Source organism: Dunckerocampus dactyliophorus, chromosome 5 (genome assembly GCF_027744805.1).
Source record: "Dunckerocampus dactyliophorus isolate RoL2022-P2 chromosome 5, RoL_Ddac_1.1, whole genome shotgun sequence".
Classification (NCBI taxonomy): Eukaryota; Metazoa; Chordata; class Actinopteri; order Syngnathiformes; family Syngnathidae; genus Dunckerocampus; species Dunckerocampus dactyliophorus.
Genome location: NC_072823.1, coordinates 13,213,588 through 13,231,178, shown reverse-complemented (window position 1 = coordinate 13,231,178; position 17,591 = coordinate 13,213,588). Strand labels below are relative to the sequence as shown.

The 17,591-nt window shown below is 41.8% G+C and overlaps 1 protein-coding gene across 12 annotated transcripts in view; it reads left to right on the top strand.

Moving 5' to 3' along the window:
• Positions 1 to 275: 275 nt before the first annotated feature.
• Positions 276 to 17,591, top strand: part of tjp1b (tight junction protein 1b) — an 87,990-nt gene continuing 70,674 nt past the window's right edge. For 7 of the 12 annotated variants that reach the window (XM_054776810.1, XM_054776818.1, XM_054776806.1 and 4 more), the window contains exons 1-2: positions 276 to 790; positions 3,426 to 3,543. In XM_054776810.1, coding sequence (XP_054632785.1) covers positions 352 to 790; positions 3,426 to 3,543 — 557 coding nt within the window. In that variant the 5' untranslated portion in view covers positions 276 to 351. Of the gene's footprint in view, positions 791 to 3,055; positions 3,093 to 3,425; positions 3,544 to 4,046; positions 4,121 to 14,223; positions 14,752 to 17,591 lie in introns of those variants that run through there. The other 5 variants (XM_054776820.1, XM_054776819.1, XM_054776813.1 and 2 more) reach the window with 3 other exon arrangements.

Genomic DNA, 17,591 nt, shown 5'->3' with positions numbered 1-17,591 from the left:
TGCTGTTTTTAAGGAACAAGCTTTGACGTGAACTTGCGGGCCAATCTGATGTTCGTTATTTGGCCCAGGAACCGCCAGTTGAATATCCCCAGTCATTTAAGCTGAACGATAAACCTTTTAGATATATTATGATCAATAACACAATAACAGGGCATTGTGAAATATGCTGAGGATGTCTGCTTGTTGGCTGTTTGCATTGGTGTATTTAAGAGTCTGATAATCTTCTTAGTGGCGGTAAGTACCCAGCTAGAACTCAGCTACTGTCCAGATTGTCTCTTTCTGACTGGGACAACAACAACAAAGTGAACTTCCACAGGAATATGTGGCATGGTGGCTTCTCCGGCATGAAATATGCACCTCCCCTCGTTTGGGAAGTGTGCTGACAGAGCTGTGGAAGAAGTGTTGGAGGGCCTGCTCAACTTGAAGATGTTTGGCAGCGGCACCAAGAAGTGGTTTGTGAGGAAGCACAAGAGGCAGCAGCTGCAGAGGTCCTCCAGGAGGCCGTGTACCAAGCAGAAGAAGAGCTGGGCCGCAAAGATCCTCAAACAGCACCGGCAGAAACTCCTGAGTGAGCTGGATGTCAACACTGTGCTGCCATACTTGGTCTACGACAAGGTGTTCTCACTTGGGGAGTACAAGGAAATACTGGGACAAGACTCCAACAAGAAGCGCACTGAGATATTTCTGGATCGTCTGTCTTCCAAAGGACCCGCTGCCTTCTGCTCCTTTTGCTCTGTCCTGGAGGAGGTGTGTCCCCACCTGCTCACCTGCTTTCTGCTGGATGGAGACGGTAATTCATGACATCACACATACACACACAATCAAGGCGGCAGTGTTGTACTCCTGTTGTTATCGGAAAAAAACAACAAAAACAACACATTCCTTCAGGTGTCATTGTAACACACCAGAACTTTACTGAAACTAAAAGCAAATAACCCAAGAATAAGAACTGGCTTTTAACAAATGAATAAATACAGTGGGAACCTGCTTTGCATTAAACCAGCACTGCACTGCAGACTAAGAGCCAACAAAAATAGCCTCTTAAACCGGGGATGGCTGAGGGGATTACTGACCCGACAGCATTTGTAACTAGCCAGTGACAACATAGACAACATATGGTCAACGTGTCTGCAGTCTGGGACACACTTCAGAATCAATATGATAGCCTGAACATTTAGGAAGGGAATGTCAAGCATGCAATAGCCTGTAATTAAATTAAGACAACAACAAAGCCCAATAATCAAATATGTTTGGTATAATACGTTTTTTTTTAAGAAAATTAATATTGTTAATTGCTGCATGTATCTATAGTCAACAATTTTAACAACCTCAATTCAGTTTGTGCAGTTTTACTTCAACCTAATAAATCAAACACACACATTGTTGTCGTTACATCTCACCAGGAGTGAGCACATTTTATTACTGTGGGAACCAAGGACTCTAAATTGATAGGTCTGTCAATTCCACTGCAAATGCATGCAACAGAGTGTAGTACGCCATGGAGCAGAAAGTCCGCCATGATGGCGAGCAAGAGAGCTGGGCGGGGCTAGCTCTGAGCTGACTGTAAAATAAAAAAAATACATGTTGCCCATAGTTAACTCGCAATATTAAACTAATTAATCGCAGGCAGAAAGAATTTTTTATCTATAATAAGTGTACCTCTGAAAGATCATTTTGAAGTTTTTAATACACTTTAATACAACATGAGACTGCATAATATGTTTGCTTTACGCAATTTTTTGTTTATTAAACATTCTGTTTTGTCTGTTTGTCTTTCAACATGCAAATTTTATTCTATCATCTTTGACAAACACAGGAGTTCAAGCACAAAAGCTAAAAAAATCGCTACTTAATAATAATAACGCTAATAAATTCCTCCGCGAGCCTTTACTGCCATCTCATTGTGTGCTGCGTGTGTGCTCACTCACTTCCGCTTCTGTCACATTGACACAAGCCCCCAAAATAGCAGTCCTCGTCTATGCCTGTTGGTAACTAGCAGCTCATAACCCAAATTTTAGCTCGGCAAGAGATGGCTCGTATCTACAAAACACTCTTTAGTTGGGACATTCACATTCCAAGGTACCACTGTATAATTGACGATAAAAAATACCAGCAGTGCTCCAGTATGTGAAATTCCAGCAGTGACATCTGAGACTCGATGTACTCTGTGACAAATCACAGCGGCAGTAGATACAAATAACTTTGGTCTTGTGGAGAGAGCCATCTGCCAGGCCTTTGAAGCTAAAATCACCATTCTAAATATTTCTTTGTCCATTTCTGCTCAATATTTGTTCCTGCTTGTGGCTCAACATCAACTGCCACACCACCGTGTTTTCTCAAACTACGGTGTTGGATGTGCGCACGTTAACTGCACGTTAAAAATGTCAATAAAAACGCAAGCAGCATTATGAAAGAAACTTTTCCTTCATTTTACTTTTTTCCTTCCTGACAGTGTTTCCAACACTTAACAATAAACGTACAAAATAATAATACCTATATTAGACGGATAATAAACTGGCAGTATTTACACAATGTAACATTTATTCCAGTAATGGCAATGTTAATACATTTGATAGACTATAGCCTAAATCATCATCATCACTGACTTGTTATGAATTCAAAAATCAACCAGGGAAACAAATTAGCTTTAAGCTATATTGTGTGGGACTCCCACACAATATGCACTTACAATATACACTTTGTGAGTCGTGTGCACTGTCCTGTTTATTTACAACAACCAGTGTTATAAATCTACCTATGTCTATACTGGGCTATGTCTTTGGGAAACTTGACACATGACAAATCTGGTCTTTTGGACCTATTGGCACAATTAATGGCTGAGCAGTGTGCCGAGTACAAGTTCACAATGCAATGTTTCTTGATTCTGGTCACCACAATGGCGTCCAAACCTGCGCAGCGCATATTACAAAAGTGGTTGATAGATTGACATCCCCATCAAATACTTGACAATGGAAAGCCTTTTGATCCTAAAAGGCCACCGTAGTTTACTTTACTCATACACAGGAAGACGCTAATTAGCATGCTATCTGTCATGAACTAGCATACATTTTTGACGGACAGAGAACAAATACGTGAGTTTCAAATCTGCACTACTCATTAGTGTTGGAAAACTACAACTTAAACTTTATTTGCATGAGTTCCATGGAAAAAATAAAAACGAATGGTAACAGAGGAGCGGGAGCAGCTATCTAATAATGTCCCGGCTATTGCAGTGCATTATGGAACTTGTTGTGTGGTTGGTATATGTGTTTAAAACGATTTAGTTGAAAATGTATTATTTTTGCTTCTTAGGTTGACAACATAATGTTGAAACAAATACTGTGTGAGCTAATGTGAGCCTAGGCTAATAATAGCATTATATTAAAGAATGTAATGAAACCATGACTGTCAATCTGCTCTAACAGATGGGGCTCCAGGAAGGGGACAGAAAGGAGGCCTCCCTGTTCCCCCAAATGGTCCAGGAGGGGAACCTCTGTGCTCCCCTCCGATGTACACTGATCCAGTGTTTCCTGGTGACTCCAGGTAAGACTGCAAAAGATGGTGTGTCTTCAGTGTGTGTTGTTGACACAATAATCAAGTGTGAAATTGAGGAAAAACTTGACCTCACTACTAGTCCACATGTACGTGGATTAATGGTTGGGCAATTTACTTTTAATAAAGTAATTAGTTATAGTTATGAGAGAGAGACAGGAGAAGAGTTGGGGCATCGTCAGTGGATAATGCCTTGCAAGTGCGTCACAGCTGAGTGATTGAGTGGATCTGCGTGAGTGCGGACCCCCGGAGAGTACCCTTGGCCCAGCTGCTTCAGCGGAAGGAGGGGTCTGTACTGTATGTGTGTGAGGCATGGTGGACAGGGTGAGCTTGAAGTGACGGGACAGACGAGCTAATATGCTCCCCAGACCGTTAAGGAGGCCTCTTTAATGTATGACAGCTAAGTCAGCATTGAGACAGCAAGCCCAGTGGTGTGACCCTGACACATACACACACACACATGCACACACGATGATAGCATCTCACACATTGCAGCACCATAGCAGCACACACAGCACAGAATGGTCACAGAGCCTCCCATCCACACGCAGACCACTTGCAAGGCAATGTAAGTCCTCTTGGAATTATTTATGAACATACTTGATGATTTCTTGCTGAAGTTAGTCTGTGATGTCGTTCTGAGCTAACATTTTTGCAGTAGCGGGTTGGCGTTAACGTGAGAATCAGTAGTCAGCCAAGGTTGAATGCATGTACTGTATATCAGTAGGGGGGGAAACGGCTAAATCATTTGTTTATTCAATCTAAGAGGAAGTAGGACACAAAGTGCCTCAAGGCATGGCGGTTTGGTGCCAGCGTGCCAGCAAGTGAGGCACGTTTGCAGCCACGCTTGTTAGAAACAATGTCAACCTGATGGTGAATTGTGCCTTTACAGGAAGCGGTGTGTTGGCTCGAGAAGGAGATTGTCAGCTGTGTCGGTCGGAGGGGACGTTGGTTGTTGGGTTTTTTTGCGGTCAGAGTGGTGCTGAATCAAAATGATCATGCACGCAGCTCACTTCTCTGGAATGAAAGCGCACAAAAGGAGCCTGACTAGTAGCTCTAGTAGCTACTGTATACCCCTCTTTTGCTTTATGGAGCGCCACAGGAACAGATGTGAAATTGACTGAATCCAGTTTAAGTGCTGTCAGCTGAAATATTGCTTTCACTGAACTTTTTTTTCCCCTGAACTTCACCGACGTACAGAGAACAGTCATCTCATCCGCCCAGAAATTAATCTGACGATTTAAGTGTACTTCAAATGAATGATTACACACAATCATTGATGGGTTTTAAAGACCACTTTTTAAAGGTGCTGTCTGTCTTCAGCTCCCACTTACACTTTTTAAAACCAAAAAATACAAGAAAAATGTAAGAAGCTAGTTACCAATAGTAGTGTAAAAGAACAGACTGAACAAATAAATGTTTATATTTGTCCCAGCTTGAAGTTAAACTCTGTAAAAATTTAAAATTACTAGCATTCATGGCTTTCACTCACCACTGTCTCGTATACATGTACATGTCCATAGTACGAACACACACATAAAAGCAGTCTCAGAGAAGCGACTGGCAATTTGTAGTCTTTGTGTGGTTATGGTTAGGCTATACATTCAATGATAGCTAATGTTAGTTGCTAAACTTTGCCAAATCACTATCATTAGCTGACATCAAACATAACTAATGTAACCGGTGGTGTTTGTCTCTCTGCGTTGTGGATGAGGAGTGACGACAGGCACGGGGTTGCAGCGGTTGCACTTCGTTTTACCGATGGCAGTAACACACAAATGATGCTGTCACAATGTGGCCGAATAACGGTCCCCCTCTCACATGGAGATCACGAACAAAAAGGGCCGTTACACACAAAGTGAGACAAAAATAGCATACCTGATGGAAGTAACACACAAATGATGCTGTCACAATGTGGCCGAAAAACGTGCCCCCTACACAGATTACAACACAAGAGAAGAAAGTTTAAGAAATAAAGTTCTAAACTAAAAACACAAATTTCTGGAGCCATATGGACGCCTACCTTTCACATGGAGATCACGGACAAAAAGGTGCGGCCCAAACTTATAATAAGAGGTGTCACACTAATTGGAGCAGTAGGGGTACACAGTGACAGACGTGATTGACGTTCCACATTAATGACATGACAATACAAACACATCAGGTATTACTTGACCTTGAACATATATTTTGTGTAATTATTGAGACATTTACATTAAATATTTACAGTGACTTCATTGACCCTGTTACACTAACACGTGTTAGGTGGGGTGCGGCTTGCAATGTCAGAGCAAGAAGAGGGCGGGTTCATAATCCTTGGGACACATTTGAAAGTTAGTGCCCCCCCATGCAGTACCAAACCAAGGCAGACAGCATCTTAAACCTAGACAGTGGTATTTTTACATATGAAGTGGTACCTCAGTTAATGTCTGCCCCGGTTAGCTCGTTTTTTGGTTAACAACCAAATTTTTTGCTAAAATTTAGCATTGGCTTGCGCTCGCCCGCTAGTTTAGCGTCGAAAATACCATCCGGATTGTTTATGCCCCCATCTTGGATAACGCGGCCAAGACGAAATGTTGCGATACTTGCACATTATAATGCAATGCATTGTGGGCTGTGGGCTCCATTTTAAGTTGTTTATATCCGAGTTGAAGAGAGATACACGTCCAAACACACACATCGACCGCACAAAAGAGAAAGGCGATGGACTGTACTGAGACAAAGGTGCTACACCTCCGAATTTTACGGCTTAAAGAGAAGACCGTTGTCATTTCAGAGGTACGTAAACGTGACGGGAGTGGCTCCGTCATCAGCTGCGATGCATACTACTCCAGTTCCCGCGTAGCAGTCAACCCGACGACCCATCGAGGGTGACACTTGGTGTTTCTGCCTGTCTCATTTTACACTCATTTCTGGTCCCAACAACATCACATAAGCAGTCAAACTTACTGCAGCATGTTTGCGGCATCCGAGTCAAACATAGCACATCAACACTTCCACGACATCACTGCCGCCAGCGGTTGATTTTTTTTCCATTTTCTATATTAAACGGCAAAGTACATGGTTATTGGTTCTAGAATGTTGATATGTAGTTTGATATATTTTTGACACTTTTGCAAATAGTGGTTGCAGCAGAATAATGTGTTTATTTTGTGTTATTTTGTTACTTGCTGGTTTTGTGGGTTTCTTTCCAACAAAACTAGGAAAACAGTGTTGTTAAATGTTCAGTTGTCCATTCATTTGTCATTTGTAATTATTTGTGTCTGGAACAGATTCATTGGGTTTACATTATTTTCTATGGAAATATTTGCTTTGGTTAGAGTGTTTTGGTTTGAGTCGGACCTTCTGGAATGGATTAATGAATTTAACCAAGGCATCACTGTATACTGTATATACAAAATGATAGGTAACTTAAATTCGCATTTAAATGAATTGCAATTAATTATTCATTACAAATGTTCAGGGCTGCACGGTGGATCATGTGGTTAGCACATCTGCGTCTTAATGACACCCTTAACAGTAACACTGTAATTGTCCATAGAACCTGTTAATGACCACCAAACGTCATCATCTCCCTCACTTGTTTACTTCACTTTTGAGAAAAGAGGTACTGCAATGGTGATCTTGAAATTGGAAACAATCCCCCCCACACTCTCACCCCCAGTGATAGTGTTGCTAAAATGTTTGTGTCCCACTCCTTAATGTTATGTTGTTGTATTAGATGTGTGTGGCATATATTATGTTGGACAAGTGCCGAGTTACAGTGTACATGTAAAAAGTAGGCAAAGTGCTCAATAGCGCTTCTTGAAGCCACACACTGTCGGAGACACTGTCCTGCCATTTCCCCTGATGCAATAGCCATTGACCACAGGATATGTCACTTTCTCCTGGAAAAGGATATTCGCGTGTGATCCACCAGTGTGTGTGTTTTCAGACCTGAGGCCTGAAATGTACAGCATACGCGAAGCCACAGCGGTGATGTAAGTCCTCCATCCATAAGTGGAGAAAGTGAGCCTCTGGCAGGTTGAGGAGGTGGAGAAGCGGATGAGAGATTAACGGAAGCTGCAAGGTTGTGTGTCTCTGTGCTGATGACTCACCTCACAGCACATATAGCGAAAGGCACTGCGACAGCACTGAGGTGTGACTATGTGTGTTCCCGTGTGTATTTCATATCTGCCATCTTCTTGGTGCAGTGCTTTTAATGTGAAGAGGACTTTCTCTGTGAACTTCCCCTTTGTTTGGTGGAAAACTAATAAATCACAGGGTTACAGCAGTGGAGGTTCTTAGGGCTTTGGGCCAGGTTTGCCTCCTCTGGGAGCAGCCAGAGTCCCACAAACCAGCTTGGATATTGCTGCACAAAGTAAAGTGGACAAGCGGAAGGACACAAGAAAGAAGGGCAACCCCGGCTGGCCTATTTACTGGATGTGGAAAAAAGCAGTACTTTTGTGTGTTATTAGTATCTCTACATGCTTGTGTGAGTGTATGTTGTGCAGTGAAATATGTCAGCAGTGGTTTCATATAAGAGAAAGGTAATGATTGGCCAGGCTGAGCCATTAATGTACAGAGGGGGGATGCCAGTGTGAATTCTACTGCTGCAGTGGGTTTCAGACTGCAGCACAACTACTGACCCCGCAACTGCCGATATGCTTCACCCGCTACTGACTGACTCACCCAAACACACACACACTTGCATTCACTGGATTATACCGAGAGGTGGTTCTAATATTGTACCCCTCATAAAGGCCTGTAGCTAAATAAGGTACCGTATTGCCTGTGGTGGCCAGGGGCATTTACAGTATTTGCAGACAGGCTTTTATTTGTTGAATGCGTCTATTTGAAAATAGGTCCTTTATTTATACAAAGGTTTGTAAAGGGACTCATTTCCCTGAACAATCTCAGCGCAAGTTACGAGATCTTGTTTCTCAAGATCTTAACAGATTAAAACGTGATTATATTTCTAGTTTAAGAGAACAGCTGTTTCACAGTAACAGGGCAGCCAGAATTCTGTCAGATTGGGAACTATGGCATCGCTACTGTGAGTGATAATGCATACACGTAATATGGAAGTGGCAGTGCGCGAGGCAGGATTGGAATAGCAAATTAAGTGCTTTAAGCACACTATAAACCTTGCAATCCTATCTGCACTCGGCATTCAAAGCATTACTTGTTTGCTCGGGTGGGTGGCTGCTTTTCTTCCATTGGAATTCAACAGCTGTCACCCTGTTAATGTCCAAGCAGAAGCTGAATCAAAACATGCAATAGGAGCGTCTTCTACTTCCAGGTATGGCAATCTAAACATTATGGGAACTGCAGTTATTTTAGCGTAAACATAAAATTAATATACTGCAATCTAATTTACATGTGTCTTTTCATAACTACACTTTAACATGAATGCTTAGTAGTCCTTATTTTAACTTTTATCATTTTCAGTTTATGTTTTAATTTGTTGAAAGAAGTTCAACAATTAAAAGCATCATGCTTAGGTCATGCAAGCACGGTTTTACAACATTTCAAAATGTACTTGCAGTTTTGTGACTCCCTTAAATAAAAAAGTTTGTTTGTCCAGTCCTATATTTTGCTATTGTAGTAATGTAGTTAAAGTAGTTCTTAAAAGTAAAAAATATCGTCTTGTCTCATCTCGTTGTTGTCAACCCATTATCGTGTGTTGTCTCATCTCATGAGCTGAGTGCATCGTGACACCCCTATTATTGTGTGTTGTAAAAAATGTAGTTTGAATTTGAATAAACATTGGGGAAATTTATGTAATGTAGCATTTAAGCTGGCGCAGCTGAAGTACGTCCTTCCACAGTGCAGAGACGCTTGTCGAAGTCAATGTTTCCCAACCATTTTTGCCTTGTGCACCCCCAGAGCCTTTTTACCATACCATGAGTACCCGCTCACTCATACTGTATGTGTTGATAATTCTCCAAAAGAAGAATGTAACACAAATGATCACAGGTTATTATCTCCTTGGGGAAACTAGTGGTAGCGCACATGTTCCATTTTATTGTCTGGCTTAATATGAAATTCCTGAGAATATTTACTTATCATCTTGAAAATCAAATGTTTCCACGTACACCCTGCAATTTGCTCGCATACCACTAAGAGTATGCGTACCCCTGGTTGGGAATCAGTGTTGGAAGTGACTCATCCTCGCCTCCATGGCAGCAAATAAACTACATTTCTTACAAGTATCATTATCACTGAAAGACAAGGAATAGCAAAGCATGCAACACACCAAGCATGAGAGAGGAGGAGACAGGGAAGCTATGTTAACCGCTAAGCTAGCTTGAATGTAAAGTAGCGAAACATCAATGCTTTGTACACTTGAACAAAAGTGTTACAGCGGCGAGTAATCAGCTATGAACAGGAAATCGGAAAGCAGTTTAATAAGAGAGGATAACACGACAGCTACACAGAGTAACTACACTGAGCGCACACGTCTAAAAACCGGAAATGACGCAATACCTTTGTAACCAGTAACCTGTTTTATACGGTACAAGAAGAAAAGCAAACAAACACAAACCTTGAATATCTCCCTTCTCCATCTTTGTTACTTTTGTCATCTCACTTGTCTGATAGAGGATCTGTGGTGACTCATTATTCTGTATACCGGTAATTATCTGTATGGCATGCTCATCAGTGGGAGGTGATCGAGTGTGCTGCTGGGGGGTTCATCAGAGGTCGGTTGAATGTCTCTATTAGTGGGGCTATGGTTGATTGATGCAGCATAAAAAGGTCTGCAACAAGCAATTATATAAACTAACTGGAAACTAAAATCCCCTTTGGGACTGCATGTGAATGCTGAGAAATACTGCTACTGAGTTGAAATGACAAATACATAAATATCACAGTATACATTTCCATGAGTATTTTCTAGTGTCAACAATGTTTTAACTTTGCTTTCAGTATAAATTTTGTTTGTTTTTGGTCCCCACAAACTCAAGCGTATTCAGACTCGGCTCCACTCGACGAGTACAACAGGTTCACCAGCCGTCTTTCTGTGCGTTTTTGGTTGTTTCTTGAACCTGTTTCCATTTATGATGGACTATCTTAGGAACTCTGTAATAACGCTTTCTGGAATGAACGATTTCCACAAGCGCGAACAATGCGTTTTTGTTTTGATTTCACTTGACATCTCTTTAACACTATGCTTGTTTTCCCCCCACCTGCTTGAGCCAGTGACGACAAACCCAGGAATATTAGTCATTGCTTGTATATACAGTGTATTTGCATGTCATTAGCCCCAAGTGATTGTTAAACCAGATTTTACAGATGCTCTGTCTAGACAGATGAACCTCACTAGTGTATCAGACTATTGATTGAAAAATAAACCATTTGCGGTTAATGACAAGTGGGCTTTGGCAAATGACTGCTGTGTTCAACAAAGGTAATTTGAGGTTCTGGGTGAAATGCATTATTAAAGACTTTGCACTGTGGCACATTGTCAGACTTGCAAGAATAGCACATGATCACACCTGAAATTATTCACCATCTTCAGACCCCAAACACTGCATGTTTTAAAAGAAATAATACAATTTTTTTACTGTGCTATAGTGTCAGCTAGGGCAGTGGCTCTCAACTTGTGGGTCTGGACCAAAAATTGGAACCGTTGTTAGTGGGTCGTGGGTCTTTCCCTAGGAAAAATAAATAAAATGGAAAGACAAAGTGTCTGTGAATGCACCTCACCTCAAGGTGCATGCCATGTTTCTAAGCGACTGTCAAAAGGAAGAACATCGAGTGGAGACTTCATGTGCCGGCAGCCCGACACACAGCTTCAGCTTCTTGTCATTGGCTAATATTTAAATTTGTTTGATGATCTGAAACATTTAAGTGTGACAAACATGCACAAAAATAAGAAATCAGGAAGGGGACAAACACTTTTTCACACCACTGTATATAATGCAGTGAGGCTTGACGTGTTCAATGAAGCGTTCAAACCTGACATTACTCAACACTGACAGGAGCTGGCTATTTTCTCTTACATCCAATGACTTTTTTTTCTGTCCCATGGAAGTTTCTCATGCTGTTTGTTTCAAATGTTTCAAACAGTGGTGAATGTTTCGGGAAGCCGTGGTGTTGCAAAAATCCTTCTTCAAATGTGTGATGAGATTGGTTGTATTGAACATCCCTGGTTCTGTGTCACCACGGGAAACTGCAACTGCAAAAATATGTACTTTGCATGGACACATTTTGATGAAGTTTCACATGATAAATAGGTAAGTAACCATCCTACATCAGTGGCGTAGCCAGAAACTTTTCATTGGGGTGGCCAAGGTGAGACCATTACTCACATAGGGGTGGCAATAAGTTGATACCGCAATGTCCAGATGGCCAGTGGGGGAGCTGGAGAGTGACCAGGGCCATGGCCATCCCGTAGTTCACCATTGCCCTACATATCTTTTATTCCAGTTTGACGTTGGCATATTTCCATTTGAATGGGTTGAATTTGATCTTAGGGTTTAAGTCTGCATATTAATTTAATACTAGATTGAAGGGGGAAGATCAACAATTATGATCAAGCAGTATCCAAAATACAAAAATACATACAACCAACGATAATGCCTCATTTTCGGGGGAATCCCCACTCAGCAACAGGTTTTCACCGCTGCGCCGTGCGGGGATTGCGACACCAATATAAATGACATTTTCAAGATGAAACACTCTTATTGTACAAAATAATCATCCAACTTACCTATTTGTTTATATAATGCACACAGAGCAATGCACAAGTTCATGCTCCATCTCCTTTCTGCTCTGTTCTCCTTTCACCGTGAGGCGCACTCGTAGGCGCTAATTATTTTTCATTTTTATTCACATACTCCCTATGACAATTGGTGTACCCCTGGGGTTACACGTACCCCACTTTGGGAACCTAGGCCCTACAACACGTGTCAAACCCGTGCCCTGGAGGGCCGAGACACTGCAGGTTTTCTCTCCAACCAGTTTCTTCAGCAGGTGATTTAATTGATGAGCTCCTTCCCTCAAACTGAAGGTGTTGATCATTAAAATCACCTGCTTTAGTGACTGGCTGGAAAGAAAACCTGCAGTGTCTCGGCCCTCCATGGCACGAGTTTGACACCCCTGCTCTACAGGGAAGCACAATGTGGTTAGCACGTCTGCCTCACAGCCAGAAGCTTCCGGGTTCCAAAGTTCTGGGTTTGAACCTCTCCAAGATATCTCTGTGTGGAGCGTGTGTGGGTTTACTCCGCCTTTTTCGGTTTGCTCCAATTGTCCATGCTATGTTAATTAGAGGCTATACACGAATGGCTGTCCTGTGGTTCACTGGTGACCAGTCCAGGGTGTATCCTCACCCCCCTCACTCAAAGTCAGCTGGGATAGGCTACTGCTCACCCATGAACCTGAACAGGATAGGCAATAGACCATGAATGATTTTATAAAATGAAAATAATACTGAGGGCGGAACAGCCTCCTGGAACAGATTTTGATACACATCCAAGTGTCCACTGAAGTAAACCCTCTGAAGTAGAGATGCACCAATTACAGATTTTCTGGCCGAGCACTGATTACTTGGGGTGTCCCAAGACACCCATCTCAAGATGATGCCCGAGAGACAAGATGATGCATGAGATTGAGTCCACCAGGACGAGACTAAAACATTAATTAAAAAAAACTACAATGGAAAAAAATGACTAGACAAAACTTTATTTAATGTCATGCAGGTGCGTTTTCAAATATTTATTGTAAGTGCTGGACCCCAGATGCAGAGGCAGGTGTGCAGATTAAAGTCTTAATTGAGTGCGTAGTGGGGGGAAAAAAATCAAAGGGCGATGGTGCGTGACAAACGGTAACTAAAAAGCACCATGAAAAATTGTCACAGAATAAAGACTAAGGGTAGCCAAGATGGGGAGCAGGGAGTTACTGGGTGTACCTCCTGGGAGACGCTGGTGCAAAGTTTATCCTCAAGAGAAGAGATTTCATTAAGCACTGGCAAAAAGCGACAAAGTTTCAACAGAAGTCCGTACAAGCGTGCAGCAAGCAATAAAGAGTAATCCAGCATCTCCCAGGTGCAGTCCATCTGCTTAAATGTGGTTGGAGCCAATCAAGTGCAGGTGCGCCCCGCCTCCAGCTGGAGAGAGGACTTCTGAAAAAAAGAACACAGCCAGGAGAAGGCAGGGCAGAACAGAGGGCAAAAACTGATAAACATTTTGTGAAATGTCTCACTAATCCTATTTGTGACGTGTGCGTGTGTGGAGATAGTGTATGGGTCTATGGGGGGAGGGTGGTTTTTGGAGCACTGTTTTTAACACTGTAAAGCACTGTGTGTTGCATTTGAAATGCAGAAAAAGTGCTTTATAAATAGTTTGATTAACTGATTGATGTGAGTGGATAAAAAGCTACAAATACTGGATGTCCTCCACCTGCATCAATAAAGCATGGTGGCCAGAAGGGGGCCCTGCTCAGACTGAGGAGCAATCAGTACCAGGAAGAGTTGCCAAACAAACAAAGCACTGCTGATATTTAAAAACAAACTTTTTAAACAGAAACTACTATTGCTGCTACTACTACTACTACTACTACCACTACTGAGCATCTCCAAAAATGAATGCCTGCCACCTCACCATCCTCTTTCTCCTCACCCCTCCCTCCCTTGGACTACATGTACACACACATACACTCTCCTCCCTACCGCACACACACACACACACACACACACACACACACATATACGGACGCTTGGACGCTGCAGCGTTTTTTAAGAGAGTGTTTGCAAGCCTGGAGAGGTGGGAGGAGGCAGGGGGAACGGATCATGTCAGGAGCGTGTTAGGAGAGAGAAAAATACACATAAGGGGAAGAAGAAAAAGAAACGACAGAGCGATCGGATGGATGGGCGGCGTGTTTTGGTGTCATTGCAGACATGGGTCGCCGCGGTACGACACCTTGCCTTCAGCTCCTTGGGGGGTGTTTTCACTGTCAGTTCTTCGGCGTTGCAAATGGCGTTGTGCTGCTGATGCTACCGCTGCTGCTGCTGAGCCCGGGAGACGCAGCCGAGGCGGCGGATGCCAGGGAATAAGACACATCATATATGATCACCTGCGCTTTTCTTTGCCTTGGATTTTCCGTAGCGGTGGACGGTACCATGGTGAATTACCAGAAATACATTACAGTGATGCAGCTGGCTCTGGGGGTGACTGCCTCCAACAAAGAACATTGTCTTCCACCCAGGAAGCGAATGTGGTGAGTAGGAATCAGGGTGATGATGATTATGATGAAAGAAATTCAAAGGTGTCGTCAAACAAGATGACATAATAGTGCCTTTTATCACTGCAGCCAATCTGTAACCACCTCACTACAAAGCATGCTGGGAGTTTGTGCGTGTGCGTGCGTGCGTGCGTGTTCTCCCGCCATTAGTTCCTAAAGTTGAATGGTTTAGGTCAGGGATGTCTAAACTTTTCCCACTTAGGGCCGCCTATTGAAAAATAACCACTGAGTTATTTATGTGTGTATATATATATATATATATATATATATATATATATATAATTTTTTATTTTATAAACAAATATATTTAGAGACAAAGCTTTGTGTTACTATTAATTATTAGTCTCACTATCTCAGCTTTTCCGTCTTTACATTGTGTATTTTTTCTCAATTTTTCCCATTTTTGCTGCTTTTGTGTAATTTTACAGCAAATAGCCCCTGGCTTAGGTGATGTCATTATCCGAAAAAGTGTCATCCAGCGCTCCTCCTGTGCTATCATAATAAAAGAAAACAAAGCATGACCCCTGACCCTCTGCTGTTTTTTTCATTGCCATTTGTATAAAAGCTCACAGTGCTCTCTTCCAGGTTGTGTCTCGTCTTGCCACCACTTTGCATCCTCATTACTCCAGACTGCAGCGGTCACCTCCTCTCACTCTCTTCTCCTGCTTTGGCCTGTTTACTTAAAAAAAAAAAAAAAAAAGAGTCAATTTTCCTCAAGCAGAAAGCATTGACAAGGCTGAAAGGTGTGAGTGTGTGTTGTGTGTGTGCTTAATTACTAACAGATTACCATCTTGCTAAAATCAAAGATGCTTAATTAGGAGTTGGCTCCATGGACTCAGATAGCAGGTGGCGCTTGCTTACAAACACTTGGCTACAGTGTGTCAGAGAATTACTGTTTTTTTTTTTTTTGTTGGGGGGTGCGCATAAAGCAAGGGCTGTGACTATACTGAAAAATAGACAAATAGATGACAATCAATGACAAGTAAAAATACACTAATCTGATACACCTGCACAATCCAATGAGATGCAATACAGTACATGACCTCACACAATATCTCATGCAGACAACCACAGTGTATCCTACTGGGCATTCCTAGGTGATTTGACGGTTTTATTTCCTCTCTTGCTGACTGGCTATTTCATTAGCCACACTTCCACAGTCCAATGACATCCAAGAGTTTCAATTGACACTGTCAGAATGATATTCATTTAGCAATATGCCAGGTGCTTCTAATATTTTGGTTACCATAATTAGTTGTACGAGAGCTTGAGCATATTAGAAAAAGCTCTCAGTATTATGCAGTGCAGTTCTATTCCGTCCATCCCATCCATTTTCTACACTGCTTGTTAGCTTTGAAAGCTGGATCCTATCCCAGCTGACTTTGGGCAAGAGGCAGGGTATATACTCTGGACTGCTCACCGGTCAAATAGTGCACAAACAACCACTCACCCTTTCATTCACACCTATGGACAGTTTACAGCCTGCAGTTAATCGGACATGAATGTTTTTTGACTGTGGGAGGAAACCAGAGTACCCGCAGAAAAAACACACAAGCACGGAGAGAACATGCAAACTCTTCACAGAGATATTCCAATTCCAGTTCAAACCCAGATCGAGCCATGTAACTTGAGTTGAAATGGACACACGACACATCTCACTATAAAACCGTGCAATTCTATAAACCTAATCAAATTAATGTATCTTTACATATAATTAAATAAATGTTTATTATACTGTAGTGATAATTATTAAATTATAAAATAAAAATAGTCACTAAAGTAAAAAAAACCAAGTCTTGTAATGTCCTAGAATCATTTTCTCAGTACATAGTATTAGACCTCCACCATGGTCTATAGCTATCCTTATTTGGATAAGCACCAAATTATGCACCTTCATAGATTTCCGCCTCCTGTGTCTAATTTCGACATCAATATTCATGCATTATTCACTGGGATATTAAAAACTATGTCAAAAAAGTGCCGTATCTTGCATAAAAGTTCAAACAAATCCTGGATCCACACCTTCACGGTTAATGGTTCTGATGTTGCGTCCCTCTATGATATATCAAGGAAAGACATTTTTTGAATAAGTAACAAATATAGGCAGATGAAAACATGATTTTATCTGACCGACAGTGAAAAATTATGAATTTAAATTATTAGATATAAAAGCAGACTTGTGAATTGTTGTAACCCATGTGTTCTTTGTACTGTACTTGTCTAATTTGCTTTGTATTTAATAATTTCGTATCTTTTTAAATGTCTTGCATACACAGGGTTTTATGCATTTGCTGCTGGCATGTTCTTAAGTTGGTTGTTTTTTTTTCTCCATCACTTGCATTTTGCACTTGTTCTGTAAAGTACATATATTGTATCCTTTTTATTTTTACTAAGGCAGGTTTTTTTGATCCTCTTGTGTTGGTTGTCATTGGCATGCACAGGTGTACCTAATATTGTGTCAATAAAATGCACCTGTGTTGCGGATTCGGTGGCCAACAGTGGCAGTGCCGTTAAGGTATGGGCAGGTGTATGTTATGGCCAACGAACACAGGTGCATTTCATTGATGGCATTTTGAATGCACAGATATACTATGATGAGATCCTGAGGCCCATTGTTGTGCCATTCATCCATAACCATCACCTCATGTTGTAGCATAATTCACAGCCCCACGTTGCACGGCTCTGTACACAATTCCTGGAAGCTGAAAGCAGTCCCGTACTTGCATGGTCAGCATACTCGCCAGACATATCACCCATTGAGCATGTTTGGGATGCTCTGGATCAGCATATATGGTATTTGAGGCCCAAGTACCCAC